Consider the following 13,883-nt stretch of genomic DNA (forward strand, 5'->3'; position numbering starts at 1 on the left):
TTGGTCTTGATACAGTACTGCAAATGAATAGACTGTCACACACCAGTATCTTTATTCTTACTCCATAGGCACAGTGTCTCTTCAAACTGGAGATATCTGAAAAGTTACAGTTTATGAAAGCTCAAGGTTGAAATATTCTGAAAAGTTAGACTATACTTTGTAATTGGAGATCAGCTGTTGAATGCTTTTGAACTTTAGAAAGATACCTTAAGATTCAGATTTCACATTTGTTAGTTGAAGCTTGTATTTTCCATTCAAATAGCAAACACATGACATATGGTGTAGTAATTACAGCATAAGGATTACATAACTTTATATCTTTTATTTTCTACTTCTGAACAGATCTTAGTAATTTAGATAACATGGTCTATATTGCAATTTGATATAAAGCTGAGTAATTCCTCCTGCATCATTACAGTTAATTTCACATAGTATTAAACATAGAAGCGATAATATAGTCAGAAAATCAGAGAAAGAAGGAGAAAGAAAACAAAGCACTCTAATTCCAGTTACATCCATAGCTCTCAGAGGAGGAAACAGCAGCCAGTTTAAATAATTTAATGAAATCTCAGAAATCAGCCATTCAAAGCAGATAGTTAAATAAAATTATGGTACCATCTCCAGAAGCTGGCTTAATGAAACCTTATTGCTAGGAAAATGCAGACTGGGGTATGATATGAATTGTTGAAATCTTCACCAGTTCATATTATGCATACTAAAACAGCTTCATGACACAGTAATGCCAGACTTTAATTTACAAGAAAGCTGCTTCAGCAGAATGTAGAGCCAGGACATAGTATAAAAATTCACACATCCTACAAAAGCACATTGCCTATTAAGCTGGTTGTTCTGGATATACAGGGTGAGGATGCCATTAGTTTTGAACAAACTACTGGATCAGCAATTTAGAACAATTACAGATGCACAAATCTGAAGTACAGAGCAGTGTCTGGGAGAATTATATTGCAGAAACATTAGTTGGATTTGTGGGATTAAGATTAAGAATTTGGACTGATTTTGCATTCTTAAAGCAGACTTCATAAATCACATACCCTGCTGAAGATTCTTCAACTTTGAACATTTTAGTCCATTTGATAACTCTCCTCTGACTCCCTTCATAAGCTATTTGAGAGTTTAATTCCCTCACTTTTTTTTCTCCAAATTTCTGCTCAGTTCCAGCCACAGTCTTTTTCAGCAACCTGACAGAGCTGCCTGAGGAACTGGAGCAGGGCATCCACTTAGAATGGGGACAAGATTAAATTCTGGCCATGCTGAATTTTGCCGTTGATTTCAGTGTTGACAAACATTGACACAAAATAATAATTATATGGAAGGTTTAAAGGTTGAAAGCAGTTCTTAATAAAGGATCCCAAAGGGCCTTAAAAAGAGAAGATGTGGTGGCACAGAGGTTGTGAAATTCTCAAGGTCACTCAGCGTACTGAGTGAAGTCTAAATATGAGAAAACTGGCTGTTGAGTAATGATCATAGATGTTCAGTTCTGTTAATGTCTGCACCAAAAATTTCCGGTGTGTTATGACCAAATAGATGATTACTGCATCTGTCTTCCAGGGACACTTTTAATTTTCATCACCTTTTAGTTTAAAGCATTCTAATATTTTGCATTTTATTGTATATGCAGAGGTTATCATGGAAATATTTTATTTTTTTTTTATGGAATTGAAGTAAAATTTCTTTTTTCCTATACAAATTCCTATAGGGATTCCCTGTACTTCGATGGAACAGGGGTTTAACCAATGTCAGTCACAGAGCTACTTACCTGCTTACAGAGACAAATCTCATTGGCATCAAGAACTGCAATCAATCAAAGTATCAATTAACAAAGAAAAATCTGGCATAACAGTGTGTAAAAAAAATGATTTAAAGCAGGTTTGCAACATGCATACTATGTCAATTTTGTCAAACAGTCAAATGGATGAGGCTGGCTAGATCAGTGAAACAATGTCATTTGACTTCAGCAGGCCTCACTTAGGAGCAGGACCTGATTAGTTGTAATTTTAATTGTGTGATTTAAGTATTACCATTGTTTTAATTGTTAATTACAGAGTTTAAGCAGCGCCCTTCCTTTGAGGACAAAGGACGCTTGAATCACAATTTCACTGTAGGCACATCCGGCCTAGCTCTGCAAGAATTCAGTCTTAAACCACTGTGGCAAATGTAAGCCATACTTTCCAACAAAGATTTTTTTGTGTGCTCTCAAGAGGTCAAGGAGTAGGGGTTTCTACATGGTATTTTGTAATCTAATGGTGATGATGTGCAAAAGTAATCTCATTTACATCACGCATCTTCTAAAGAGCAAACCCTGCATGCATGGCATTATGTAAATTCTTCGGATGATGAGCCACACAGTGCTAGTACATCTTCTGTAATCCACGAATTTTGCAGAACTGACTATCACTAGAACAGTATCTTCTAACCTGATGACTTGTCATGCACAAGATAGCAATGTCTTTTAGCTGTCAAGTTAGTCAAGTTCTTTCTTCAAGCTCAATTGTCCTCTCTAAATAAGAGAGAATTATTTATGGAAGAGACTTCATTGTTAATATTTCAGTCTGTTTGAAGATGAGAGACATCCGTGCTATTTCTGACATATTAGACACCCTAAAAAGTGTCAGTCTGCTTGGTGACTTCTGCATTATTGCACTCGGATGTTTTTAAACTAGAATCCTGATTTCAGCGCAATATATATTGAAAGTGCCAATGACTTTCTTTCAGAGAGCATCAAACTTTAGCAGTTTAAAGAAAAGTCTTTAGTAACTGTTAGTCTTTCAACAATTGCTACATTGAGAACTTTTATCCTTTAAAGGGCTTCACATTAATAAACCTTTTGAAAAAAATAAGGTAAAAATTTGTAATTTATGCTGCATAGAAATTACCATTCAGTTGATTTTGGAATTAAAGGTAAAATATTGTCATTAAAAGGAAAATTTAAAATATCATTTAGAATAATGTGGATGGCTTTAGCCCACTGAAATGATTGGGAGCAAGTACATGTTCACATACCCCAGATGTCACTTAGGAGATTCTCTAGGAAACTTGAGTGGAAACCTATCCATGTGGTTTCCAGAGCTGCCAGATCAAAGTATGGGTAGATAATCGAAGAGGTCCAGGGGTTTTCTTGCAGATATTTATTTTTCACGTTGAAAGGCTTGAGATCCCTGACTACAAAGCAGGCAAAATAGCATAGATCTACAAAAGTATTCCCTATTGACTGGAAACACTCAACATTACTTTGCAACCCTGATACACAGTTTAGGAGAAATTTATCAAAACTGAAATGTGTCAACTAATTTTTTTTTTCATTTAAGTGGCTTTTTTCCAATTCTATGTTATTTCATAAGAAAAATGTCAACTCTTTCTTTTTGAGGAGCCAATAGGTTCTGAGCCAAAGGATTTTCAGAAGAGTGTTTTTCAGAAATAAAATGCATATTCTCATAAGATCTTTCCACTCTAGAGCCCTGATCCAGTAAACTTTCTGAATCCAGGAATTCTGTAAGTACAGAATAGCAATCTCTTCATTTAGCTTATTCAGTAGCCGAAGTTATGCCTTGCTGTGCTCTGAATGTAAGTTCTTCAAGTAAAGCTTTATTTAACAGAAATGACAGTTCTTTCTGAAAGGTATGCTTTTAACTTTTAGTTTGCTTGTTACTTCAATACCCCAAGCCAATCTTTTTTTTTTTCCTAATTAGACAAAAAGGAATATTTCATCTTTGCATGCAGCAAAGTTCAGGACTTTAGAAAATCAAAGGTGTTTGGTTTTGTTTTTTTTTAATTTTCTGGCTGTGACTTGACAGTACCTTGATAGGATGAGTATTCAACTTTCCATCTAGAAAAGCCAAATGTGGAAATTTTTGGTGAATTTTATCACCTCTATTTAGTTGACTTCCTTCTTTTCGCTAGAAACCTTTTTCACAAATATAGACATAAAATCTGTCTTCTGAGAAAAATCTGTTTTGTCTAGTCTGAGAACAGGCACTGAGTAATTTTTAGAGTCTAATCAAGTAGCCAGTGAAATATCACATGTAATCTAAAAAACAGGCAATCACCCTTGATAGGTATACACTCTTTATGAACCATTATGGAAAAATAAAGTAAGTTTTATTTAAAATTGTATATTTCTGCATTAAGTATCAAACATATAAATTAGAAAATTTCCATGTAATATCGGTATCCGTGCTGAGTGTTTCAGCACTAGTTATAATTGCAAGATCAGACATCCATGTTAGGGATTTCCAAAGTAACATGACAATGGTCATGGGAAATCCAGCATCCTATTAAAAATACAGCAATGTCCGAAGTTATCCATAAATCCACAGTATGTGATCTCTTTCTGCCTACCTCATCTCCCAGCCGCTCCTCTACCACATTTCTGAGCATACTAGATACTTCGTTTGCACATGACAGGATTTGGATTACACTCCGTACTTATTTCTACAATCATATTATGGCCCTGTAAGAAATTGTGTGTGTTGATTTTGGTCCATCTATCTAGGATGAAACACTAATTTATGGTGTGACTATAAATGCCTGATAGTTTACTTCCATTAGGTAAGTAGTAAGCTTTCTATGGAAAGCTACTGTCCATACTGCTGTAAGCTAAAGTAATGTTAAGCAAATTATTGCAAAGGATTCAAAATGATTCAAGGTTCCTTTGAAATACCTTTCTGTATACCTGAAAGACTAGGAGGAATCATCTCTCTCCACATTCTGTTCCTTCTATTGTAAAAATATGTCAGCAAACTCTTTCCATGCCAGTTATTACATTAATATAACCTAAGGAGTAGAAAACAAACTACTCCAGAAACTATTACAAATGGCAAATTCTTTTGTTGTTCTTCTTGTTGTTACCATCAATATTTGATACGGTGCAGAGGACAATGAGGTAACATCCTTAAACATAATGGGGTTTGTGCGTATTTCATAAGCAACAAGAGAGCTCCGCTGCAGAAAATGCAAACTCTGTGAAGGAGTGAAACAGTGAAGGAAATTGAAGTACTTTATCACATGATTGTTCATTTCAGTTCAAATATAATCTAATAAACCTTATGAAATTCAGAAATTTAATTTGGAACCTTGCCTGCATTATTTGTTACGTCAAGAAACAATTACTTAACATTAATTTCATCATAATAATATAAAAAATGCAACTTCTTTGTTTTAGTCAATGAAAGTTCCACTTCATCTCTATAGTGAATTTTGTTCAAAAAGGACATTGAGGTGAGAAGAAAAACTGGTTCTGTGATCATGTCTTTAACTTACAGACATAACTGTATATTCATTTGTATCAAAATGAAACATAATCAAATCAGTAATACATGCTTCTATGAAAAGATGACATCTAAAATAATCTTTTTCTATGTTTGGTTTAACAACTGACACTGTATCCTTAAATTATTTTGTTAAAATCTCTAGGACTGGGAAAAATGGCACAATATCAGTGCGAGCTCTGGATGGTCCTAAAGCCAGCATTGTGCCAGCCACATTCAGTGCTGTCTCTCCACCTGGATATACCATTCTGGATGTAGATGCTAATGCTATGCTGTTTGTTGGTGGTTTAACTGAAAAAATAAAGGTAATGTCTTGTCTGGTGTGAGTTTATTAACTGGCTATTTATGTGGACAATTTTTTGTTATTGCTTACAGTAGAAATGGTAAACTTTAATATGCCTGAATCATTGTAGTAGGTGCTTTAGTAGCAAATAGTACACCTGCACTCTTTAAAAATTATTGGGATTTCCGTAGACATGTAGGTGCACAGACCTGAAGTTTCTCTGCCCATGCTGTGAACTTCTAATCAGGAGCCTGGTGGCTGGCTGACTTGGTGCAGCATTTACCCCAAACAACTTATTTGTGCTGGGTAGCTGGATGCTTTGCCTTGGATATACCGCTGCCCCAGCAGGCTTTCAGTACCATAGTGACAGGAACTCATTTCTGTTTCCATACATTCCTGGTCTCCTAAAAATGTATGTAACATTCAGGGGTTTTTTCTTTGTCATGTGTCCACAGTATTGCTTCCTGCTTTTCAATCTACTTTTCATTTTTCTGATTTATTTTCTTCATTTTTGTTCCTGTTTCCCCCCTGTACTACCGCTCTTTTTAACTGTGGCCCACATCAGATCCCTGATCTGCTTCTCTTGTTTTTGCCTGTTCATTTTTCTGGTGACTGCTTCTACATTGCTTAACTTAATGGGAATAAATAGATTATTTATGCCAAATAGAACAGATGGAAATCTTTCAACAAAATATGTTCTTCAATAAGTACTAATTAGCATATTTTTTCCAGTTCGTTACAAAACAATTTTAATCAACTATTTTGTTCCTGATCAATATTTTGATTTTTTTAAATGTTAACGTTACGAAGAAAAAAAATCCTCATTTAGCAAAAAAAAAAGCTAACATTTAGACTTTCCCAAACTCAAAGAACTTTTTTTTTCCCCTAAAATTTGTATTTGTCCTCAAATGTTGAAATAGCACAGCTTTTTATGGTCCAACTTTCTAGTTTTTAGAAAGTTCAGTTTTCTAGATGCTCCTGGTTTTGGAATATGTAAATAGACATATTCCTTTCTTACACAGAATAGAACGGATGTACATTTCAAGAGAGAGAAAGACAAAATTAGAGGATACAAGAGGAATAGAGAATGTAGATTCCACTTGCTTGAAATCAGTGTCTTGTCCATCTTTAGCTTCAAAGATATCTATCTGTTCTGGAGCACAGTCAGATAATTTCATTTTAGAACTTGATCACAGCCTCTGCACACAGGAAAAAAAAAAAGCAATTCTGAGCAGACTTGCACAACTACCAGCTACCTTAACTGAGATATATTTGAGACAAGCACTCACAAGAACAGGAAAAATAATTCATGAGATTTTGGCTTAGGAAATTGCAAATCAGTCCATATTAGTAGAACTCAGATCTACTCTCTCTGTTTTATCTGAAATAGATCCACAAAAAATCACAACCATTTTCAAGTTCTACAGACGCAATGAATCTTTATGTTTCTTGTTGAGCTTAAGGGGGTTAATAACTGCCACGTATTTTCTTTTATGTAATTTGATTTCATATAGGAAATAGGCAAGGAAGTCAATTGAAGAATTTCTTGGAGAATTACATAATAGAAAATACAGCCTTTTTGTCACATTTTCTATTTTCTCCTTACAGCCTTAAACAGGGGTTCTGGTTTGCTCTCTGCTTTCCAGCTTTCTATCTAGAGGCAACTAAAAGTGTTTGCTTTCTTCTGTTAGGTCTAGACAAGAACCCTCAAAACATATTTCTAAAATTAATGAATCATCAGTTGCTAAAAGTGGCTCTGTACTGCAGAGATTAGTGACCCTTACGAAACCAAAATGGCCTCACTAACTTTCTGTACTCTGTCCTTTTGATCTACTTTTTCAAAGGGAATGGAAATAAACCAGGGAGATGTGCTTTACCTCCCACACCTATTTTACTTCTCAGCTTTCTTTCATTCTTGGATTTTTGCTTTGCTGGACAAATTTTAATTTTTATTGTTGTTTTCACCAGTAACAAATATAATTGAATTGGCATTTTATCCTGTTTTTTACTTGCCATAATAACCCAGTGGAATAAACACTCTGCTCAGCCGAATCAGGACTATTTGGTGCTTGCAGTGCTGTGTAGTTACAATGACCAAAGGCCCAAACACACCAGTCCCTAGAGGCTATAGGGTGCCTATGCGTCTACCCACCTTAACTTTCTTAACCGTCAGAGTCTGACTGCAGGCTCAAGAAGGTAGACTGGCTCAGGTAATAATCATAGGTGCCAGAATTTTGATTAAACAAGTGATTTCCTCATTCTGCATTTAGAAAAGCATTTGAAAGTCTGATTTATACAATATTTAAATTTATTTGATTCAGTTGAGACCCTAGAAAATGTGAGGTCAAGTGGTTTTTAGCTTATTGTCTTTGGGTGATCCCCTGAAGCAGTTGTGAAACTTCAACAACAAATGCCAGCCTAAACCCAAACCTGCTTTTAATTTTATTTTAGTTTTCACTTTTGAGTTATCGGAAGACAAACGGGGCAAGTACTGAAACGTAGTAATACCATTTATATTTGCACAACTCTAGAACATCAAACCTCCCAGACCAGAGCTTTCACCTGAATTTTACTTCGAAAAAAAATCTTGTGTTTACATTAAAAATCCAGAGGATCAAAGATGATACAGAAATTCAGCAACAGCTGTTCTGTGCCACAGCATAGTCTTGTGCCTAGTCCTAATTTCCACACCAAAGCTGTCACATTAGACTAATAAAAATATGTTTTACTTGATGTCATCTCTAGGTTTAAGTGTTATAAATATTTTATTGTTAAATAAAGAGTTCTAAGTATTACAGTTTGATGGTAGAAAAAGTAAGGCAAAGGTGTAAAGAGAGATCATATGTACTATTTGAGTAAACAGCCCCAAAGCTGATACCTGTCACTCCAGCAGAAGATGTCACCACTCCTAAGAATGGTCATCTCGCTTAAACTGCACTGTAAGAAGAAAAACTAGTTTGAATTTTAAAATATTTAATATTATATCTACTACTTTTACTTCATGTTTATTAATAGTAGTATTTATTTGGGTTATCTACTTGATATTTAAATAGTAACAGTATTTGAATAATACTTAGCCAAGAAGAATTACTTAACAATTAAATTTCATGAAGTGTATATTGAGGAAAAAGTTAGAAATTTAGCAGAATCTCTAGAGGGAAAAGTATTCTAGGGTAAATGAAGGGACCTGGTAGAAAGTAACATTTGAATCTGAACCCTTTCCTGAATGGTTTGTTTGGATTTTTCCTTTAGTTAGGTACAGTGGGGCAGAGGTGGATAGTGAGCACAATTCAGCATGTAATGCAGTTCTAGGATCAAGTATGAGGTACAAAGCTGAGCTGGAACAGGTATTATGGATGCTGCACAAGTCTGATGCCAGAACAGCCATTTTCAACCTCGATAAACATTTTCCTGATATTTTCTGGAGAATTCTCCATTTTTTTTCATCTTATTCAGGAAAACCATACTGGTGTTTTGGTTTTTTCTCCAGTAAACAAAGACAAGGGTAGAGGTAGGAAGACAATGTATTTTAAATTTGGTATCGCTGGTATATTTGCAATTCAGGATTATAAACACTGTCAGACTTGCTCTGTTCAGGCACAGCCTGTGAATTAAAAGATGAATGATAACTTTACTTTTCTGGGGATTTTTGTCATCATGTGGTACAGTGGTTAGGCTCACAAAATGAAGACCTTAACTGAGGTTCTTTCTAAACCCATGAAGCTCTTTGGACATTTATCAAGGTCACTGATATTTTTAAAATCTTTGTCTCAGAAATCTGCTTTTTCATATTATTGAGGTTTGAAGTGCTTTAGATTTGTCCTAGGATTTTGTCCATATACATTTTTGCATGCATCTTTACAGTGTATCCAAAAAGAAGGCTCATTTTCAGTTTTTAAAAACATCTTTCATCTGACTTGAGTGGAAGACTATGATACTTAGATGTCATGAATTTCTCAGAAGTGACATTAAGTTCATACTTGTTTCTAATTAAAACCTTCCCAATTACCCTGGGAAATATCACCAGCACATTAAGTCTTTTGAGTCATACTTTTCCTTGAATATTTTCAAGTTGCACTTCTCCATATTCTCTTGCAAGATCTTAATATTTGTAATTGCTGTATGGAAAACAGCAGGTGCTTGTCTATTTCAAATAGCTAAGTATATAGATTTTCAATCAGCTCATATTGATGAAGTGAAATTTAAATGAAACTTGGTATTTTTAGAAGGATAATTTTGAGCTGAGTACTCTGTGTACTGTCAAATATTACTACCTTGATCATGGTACCATGTTACGATCTAATGAGCTTTACCCCCATGTTTGTGACCCTAGCTTGATGAGTCTTGATGGGATATGAGTTTTAATTGCTTTGCTGTATGCACTTTTTTTTCTGCATCCATAATTCAGCATGAACTTTCAGGTATAGCTAGTTGAGTTCACAGTTGGTCATTCAGCTTGGATGATCTGCTCAATTTCCAGATTTTGAGCATTAAGTACCACAGAAACATTTTACTTATTGTATTGTGGGCAGGATTCCTCACAGTCCTTTCTATGAAGTCTTAAACAAAAACTCAGACAGATCTTGAGCAAGGGAGAGCAAGTAGCTCTCTGAATAGCCAGGAAAGCTGATGGTGATGTAGAAGGTGGGGCAGCTCCTCGTTCTCCAGCAGTCATTCTGCCGAGGCTTTCCCCAGAATCTCAAATGCATATGAACTTTTCCATCCTGACTGATAGTTTAGCTCTCATTTTTGCTGATCAGTTGTTCTATAGGAGGGCTTTCAGATTAAATATTACTGTTGATATTTAAAAAAATAAGAAGCATCTTCTGGTATTTGTGATTTTCATACCAGTTATGTTTTCAAACACAGTAGATCACTTTGGACTGAATTCTAATGGGGTTTGCATTTTCTGTTGCAGAAGTCAGATGCTGTAAGGGTCACCACCTTCACTGGCTGCATGGGTGAAACCTTTCTAGACAGCAAGCCCATAGGACTGTGGAATTTCAGGGATATCGAAGGTGACTGCAAAGGATGTGCCGTCAGGTAGGTAAAGTACTGACTGTTTCTCATGCTTCTTTGGGAACCTGTCTGCAGTGACACTCCATTCTGTGGTAAGCAGCAGGAATTTCCACAGCAGCCATCAAGTTCCAGTAGACAACTGTGGTCTGTATGCAGTGCTGAGAGTTGTAGGAAACATGAAGTTAGGTTGCAATTATGCCAAGAGTGGAAGCACCCAATCTGGGTTGTAAATGTGGTTGGTGCTTTAGCAGAATTAAGACAGTGTAACAGTGCTGTTACTCCTGCTACCCAGTAACCAGGATTAGTCAAACGTGAGAGAAGGGGAGATCCATAGTGGGACTGAGTCTGGCTCATGCACAGCTGTGGTGTGAGTGCCTGCAGCTCTCATGCATCATGGGAGGGGTCAGGTGCCTCAAGGTGGCTTTCACAGCCACCAATGTAGTGAGCAGAGACCCCCACAAGAGAACGTTGTTTCCTTTCTCAAAAGGGAATGGGATATCCTGTCCCTGTCAGTGACCTGTGGTTCCGGATAGGGTAAATGGCCCATCCAGGCAGGACCAGCATTCACATATGTAGGCTCAAACCTCTCTTCAGGAATTTTAAAACAGCGTAAGTTAGTTCCTTTCCAGATGCATCCTCATCCTTAGAGAGCTGTGACCCATCTTCATTCCTCTTTCCCACCAAACTAATGTCCAGCACTTTCCTGTGCCATGTCTCAGCTTCAAAAGCTGAGGGCCCTTATGCAGAGGCACCACCTGATACTACAGCACAGTCCTAGGCATTATCATGGAAAGAAGACAGACTCTGGACCTCTTACAACCTTGTTGATAGTTTATGACTTTCACAGTGACCCACTGCATGGAAGCAGCACTGTCATTTTAGATGCTCCTGGGTTTTTTTTAGGGAGTTCCTAGTGTCAGTATATGGTATAGAGCTCATGCTGTGTTAGGTAAAATAATTGTAGATCTAGCTAGGGAAGTTAAGAGTAGGCTAGTTTTCAAACTAGGCTGGTAGTTTGACAACCTGCTAAGGTTTAGCCCTTTGAAAACAAAAACAATTGAACAGAAGCAGTTTTGGGAGTACCAGAGGATTTCCTTGACTACAAATGTAGGCCCTTGAGACTTAAGTGGAAATTTAAGGGGCATGATGATGCATATATACATTTCAGTTCCAAGCAAGTCCTAGTGGAAATGCCTAAACCTTTATGTGCATCTCTGCCTAAATTTAATTTTCTCATTCATTAGTGTAGAATAATAGTGTAGAGTAGAGTTGCTTGCTTGGAGTGGGGGTGCTTGGGAGGGAGATTAAATAAAGAATAGTAGACTTGAGATTTGTAGAAAACTGCATTAAAAGTTCCCTTTGATCTTAACCCATTGTTCAAGTACCAAGAAGACAAAATCTATTTGCAAAAACTTAACTGTTAAAAGTAGCTATGGAGGGCAAAAGGACTGCATTCAAGATCCTTCTGCATGTACCAAGATAAATGGGAAACATGTTCCTAGCCAGTGTTTCACATGTGGGTCCCTTGTTCAAAATTAATTATGTTTGTTATTAAACTGAAAGTTTGCTGTCTTGCAGCTATCTGAAATGTGTGTCAGAAATGGACAAAAGTCTATCATAAAATTCATATCAAACAATCTCAAAGCCTGACCTTTTCTGTTCTATAATGACAGGAATGCCAAAAACTGTGGAGGGACTGGTACTTCTGCTCTTGTGGTGTTTGTAATTTGTGGGTAAACAGAGAGAATCAGTTTCCAAGGTTTTCAGTCTGGGACCCTCCAGAAGTTGTAAAATCACTAACAATAACAAAACCAAGATTTATTGGAAGATGAAAGAGTACATAATCCTGTTTTACACTGAGGATTGCAAAATGAGTCATTACAGACTGAGGTATATGCGACAGGTTCCACTTCCATCTTCCTCCTAGAGATGCTTTTGTGTTGGACGGCCAGTGTTGGACAGTTGGTGAGCAGACCTTGCAGCATCACTTGTCAGAACAGGGGTTTGATACAAAATTAAGCCAAGTTCAAGAAGACTCCCAAGAGGCATTCCCTCACTCCTCTTTCCCCCCCACTTCTTTTTTTTTTAACCACACACAGCAAAGGAAACTGATTGGAATTGCCCCTTTTCAGCCCACAGGTGGCAGATGGTGAAGGGACGGTCCAGTTTGATGGTGACAGCTACGCCATGGTGAGCCGCCCGATCCGCTGGAACCCCAATATTTCTACAGTCATGTTCAAATTCAGGACTTTCTCATCGAACGCCCTGCTGATGTATCTTGCTACTGACGACTTGGTGAGAAAAACCAGCTAACCTCCACACTCCTTACAGGTTTCATGACATCTTTACAGTGGCTGGATTCATCATATTATGAACACAAATAGTAATTCAATGTAGCACTATCCTGGTGTGCTGTTGCCTGGTATGATGCTTCACTGCTGTCCAAGTGAAGATGATGTTACTGTGTGGAAGTTGACTACGTAGTGTTTACTGACTAAGGAGCATTATGTTAGACTGAGGGGAATTCCAGCTTTTCCGAAACAATTAATTTTCATTTCTTCCAAATGTTTACATGTGCAAACATTGCCAGTTGTGGTTGCACGTTCATACTTTAAAATACTATAGTGTGAGAGCAGGGTCAATATGGGAAAAGTCGTGGATAGATATCCTACTGATACAAAGAAAACGTTTGTGTTTAATGTGAGTGACATTAAAGAGGAACTGAATGGTGCAATAAACTGGATGTGATGGTGATAACGTTTTCACAAGGTCTACAAATGGTACCTTTTACAGCTAAAATAAAGAATAGAAACATTAGTTATAAAGTTGTTCAAGGTTTTTTTTTCACATACACTATCAAATGTGTGTGGACAACAGGGAGAAGTTATTTATAAAGACATCTGATCAGGTCCTCATATGATTCAGGAGTAACTCAGCTTCAGCATCTCTGATCCAAATTGATTTGCATGCCTGATTGGGAACAGAGTCCTTTCCTTGGTGTCCTGGTTCTGGCGAGGACAGAGTTAATTTTCACCTGAGCTGGGAGAGGAACTGGAGCTGGTGGCACCTGTGGCTGAGGAACACTGCTGGGATAGGTTACTGATTAGCCAACAGCTGGTACAGTTTACCCAAATTGGCCCAAGGGCTCTTCCAAACCCTGTAACACCATGTTCAGTGTGTACAGTGGGGATGGTGCTGAGGGGAGGTTTCTGATACTTGGGAGGGAGCTGGGCATCAGAATCCACTGTGAGCTATTGGACTGTAAATTATGTGCTTAAGTATTTTCTGTTATTGGG

The 13,883-nt window shown here is 37.0% G+C and overlaps 1 protein-coding gene across 4 annotated transcripts in view; it reads left to right on the forward strand.

Annotated features, from left to right (window-relative positions):
- LAMA2 (laminin subunit alpha 2) overlaps window positions 1–13,883 on the forward strand; it is a 364,351-nt gene that overhangs the window by 317,048 nt on the left and 33,420 nt on the right. For all 4 annotated transcript variants that reach the window (XM_086743476.1, XM_086743477.1, XM_086743478.1 and 1 more), the window contains exons 47-49: window positions 5,431–5,590; window positions 10,487–10,611; window positions 12,720–12,882. In XM_086743476.1, coding sequence (XP_086599602.1) covers window positions 5,431–5,590; window positions 10,487–10,611; window positions 12,720–12,882 — 448 coding nt within the window. The remainder of the gene's footprint in view (window positions 1–5,430; window positions 5,591–10,486; window positions 10,612–12,719; window positions 12,883–13,883) is intronic.

The sequence above is a fragment of the Chlamydotis macqueenii genome, chromosome 3 (assembly GCF_036417535.1).
Source record: "Chlamydotis macqueenii isolate bChlMac1 chromosome 3, bChlMac1.mat, whole genome shotgun sequence".
In the NCBI taxonomy this organism is placed as follows: Eukaryota; Metazoa; Chordata; class Aves; order Otidiformes; family Otididae; genus Chlamydotis; species Chlamydotis macqueenii.